Here is a 1,614-nt window from a genome sequence, read left to right on the forward strand (position 1 = left end):
GCTTCCCCACCGCGAGCACCTCGTCTATACATGAGTTTGGTGGACCACATCCAGTGTAATTCAATGGAAGTCTGCTATAACCCTTGCGAGTCTGTATTGCTATCATTATCATCATCGTCTAGTACTGATGCAAAGTCTTTCCACCAAGATTTGACAATGCCAGGGATGGGAGGACACAACATGATGATTCTTCGCGGCTTGATTCTATACATTGTTTGCAGAAAGGCGTGTATCTATAATCCCACCACCAGACAATGCGTAACCTTACCCGCCGTCAAATCCAACATTTTTGCTCAAGAAGACTATCGTAAGAGTGTCCTCTACTTTTTAGGACACGATCCTGTTCTTGATCAATACAAAGTAGTTTGCACTGTTGCAGTATCCTCAAAAAGGTTTAAGAGGATAACCTCAGAGCATTGGGTCTTCGTCCTAGAACCCGGAGGTTCGTGGAAAAGAATTGAGTTTGATCTACCTCATTGTCCTGCACGACTAGGACTGTGCATCAACGGAGTCATATATTTTTTGGCTTCCGCTTGTATGTCTAGCGATATCCTTGTCAGTTTTGATGTTATGTCTGAAGAGTTCAAATGGATCCAAGGACCTCCTGTCGCGTCTGCATTTAAGCCCATGGGTTTTATAGAGTATCTTGGAAAACCATCTGTTTTTGATCATTCCCATCTTAAACGCAAAGGTTCCGTGGACTTATGGGTCTTGGAAGATGCTGGAAAATGGTCGAAGAAATCCCTGGTTTTGCAGCCTTGTCAGATGCATTTAGTTGATAAGAAATTATCATTCACGGTTAAAGGTACTACTCAAAACGGCGAGATTATCTTGGCACCCGTATTGTTGCATTCCCCTTATTACGTTTTGTATTATGATCCCAAAAAGAATGATTTGAGAAAGGTTAGAATCAGAGGAATACCGAAACAATGGTTTGGTAAGCTTGATGACACCAACTTACTTTTTTATTTCGATCTTATGGATGAGAGTGAAAGTATCCTGCACTTGGAAATTTGAAATTGCCATGTCGACATTTCTTACCTTCAATACATTGGGAACTATTTATTTTGTAATTTTGTTTTATTTATGTTGATTGTTTTTTTTTTTTTTTGATATTTTGAATTTTGAACTTACCTTTGTTTTTTATGGTGACAAAATTGACTTTGATCAAAAATCATCTTACTAAGAAGAATAAGAAACATGGTAGCTAGTATATTATGATTTATTGATTGATTTTATTATAAATAAATTTAAATTTTTGCATAAGTTAAAAATGAAAAAAAACTTTACTTAATGTGAAACATAAGGATTATGAGTTTCCCATTATGTTTAACTAGGAAGCGGACACGTGCGTTACCGCACGGGAAAGCGAAAACTTGAAATAGTTAAAATTGCTAAATCGTTTAGAGTGGAAACTTGCTTATTCTAAAACCACATAAGTCTGGGTTTGCGGAGTTTTAGGGGAAAATTATTGGCAAAGTTAGCATCTTTCAGCCAATTGCTTTTCTATTGACCATGTCATGATCATAATCGGAGCAAGAGTTGCCGGTATAGAGTTTTCAACATAAATTCCTTTATATTTGACTTGTTGGTGCTTTCAATCTTTCTATTCTA

General features: G+C 37.1%; 1 protein-coding gene across 1 annotated transcript; it reads left to right on the forward strand.

The window, feature by feature from the left end:
- Positions 1–19: 19 nt before the first annotated feature.
- Positions 20–1,106, forward strand: LOC9302575 (putative F-box protein At5g62660). The gene has a single exon (XM_021014677.1). The coding sequence runs from the start codon at positions 31–33 to the stop codon at positions 1,015–1,017; it is 987 nt and encodes a 328-aa protein (XP_020870336.1). The 5' UTR covers positions 20–30; the 3' UTR covers positions 1,018–1,106.
- Positions 1,107–1,614: the final 508 nt, after the last annotated feature.

The sequence above is a fragment of the Arabidopsis lyrata genome, assembly GCF_000004255.2.
Source record: "Arabidopsis lyrata subsp. lyrata unplaced genomic scaffold ARALYscaffold_8, whole genome shotgun sequence".
NCBI lineage: Eukaryota > Viridiplantae > Streptophyta > Magnoliopsida > Brassicales > Brassicaceae > Arabidopsis > Arabidopsis lyrata.

What these genes read in the sequence shown, in the direction of transcription:
- LOC9302575 (XM_021014677.1), top strand. Translation starts at nt 31, where the DNA reads ATGAGTTTGGTGGACCACATCCAGTGTAATTCAATGGAAGTCTGCTAT.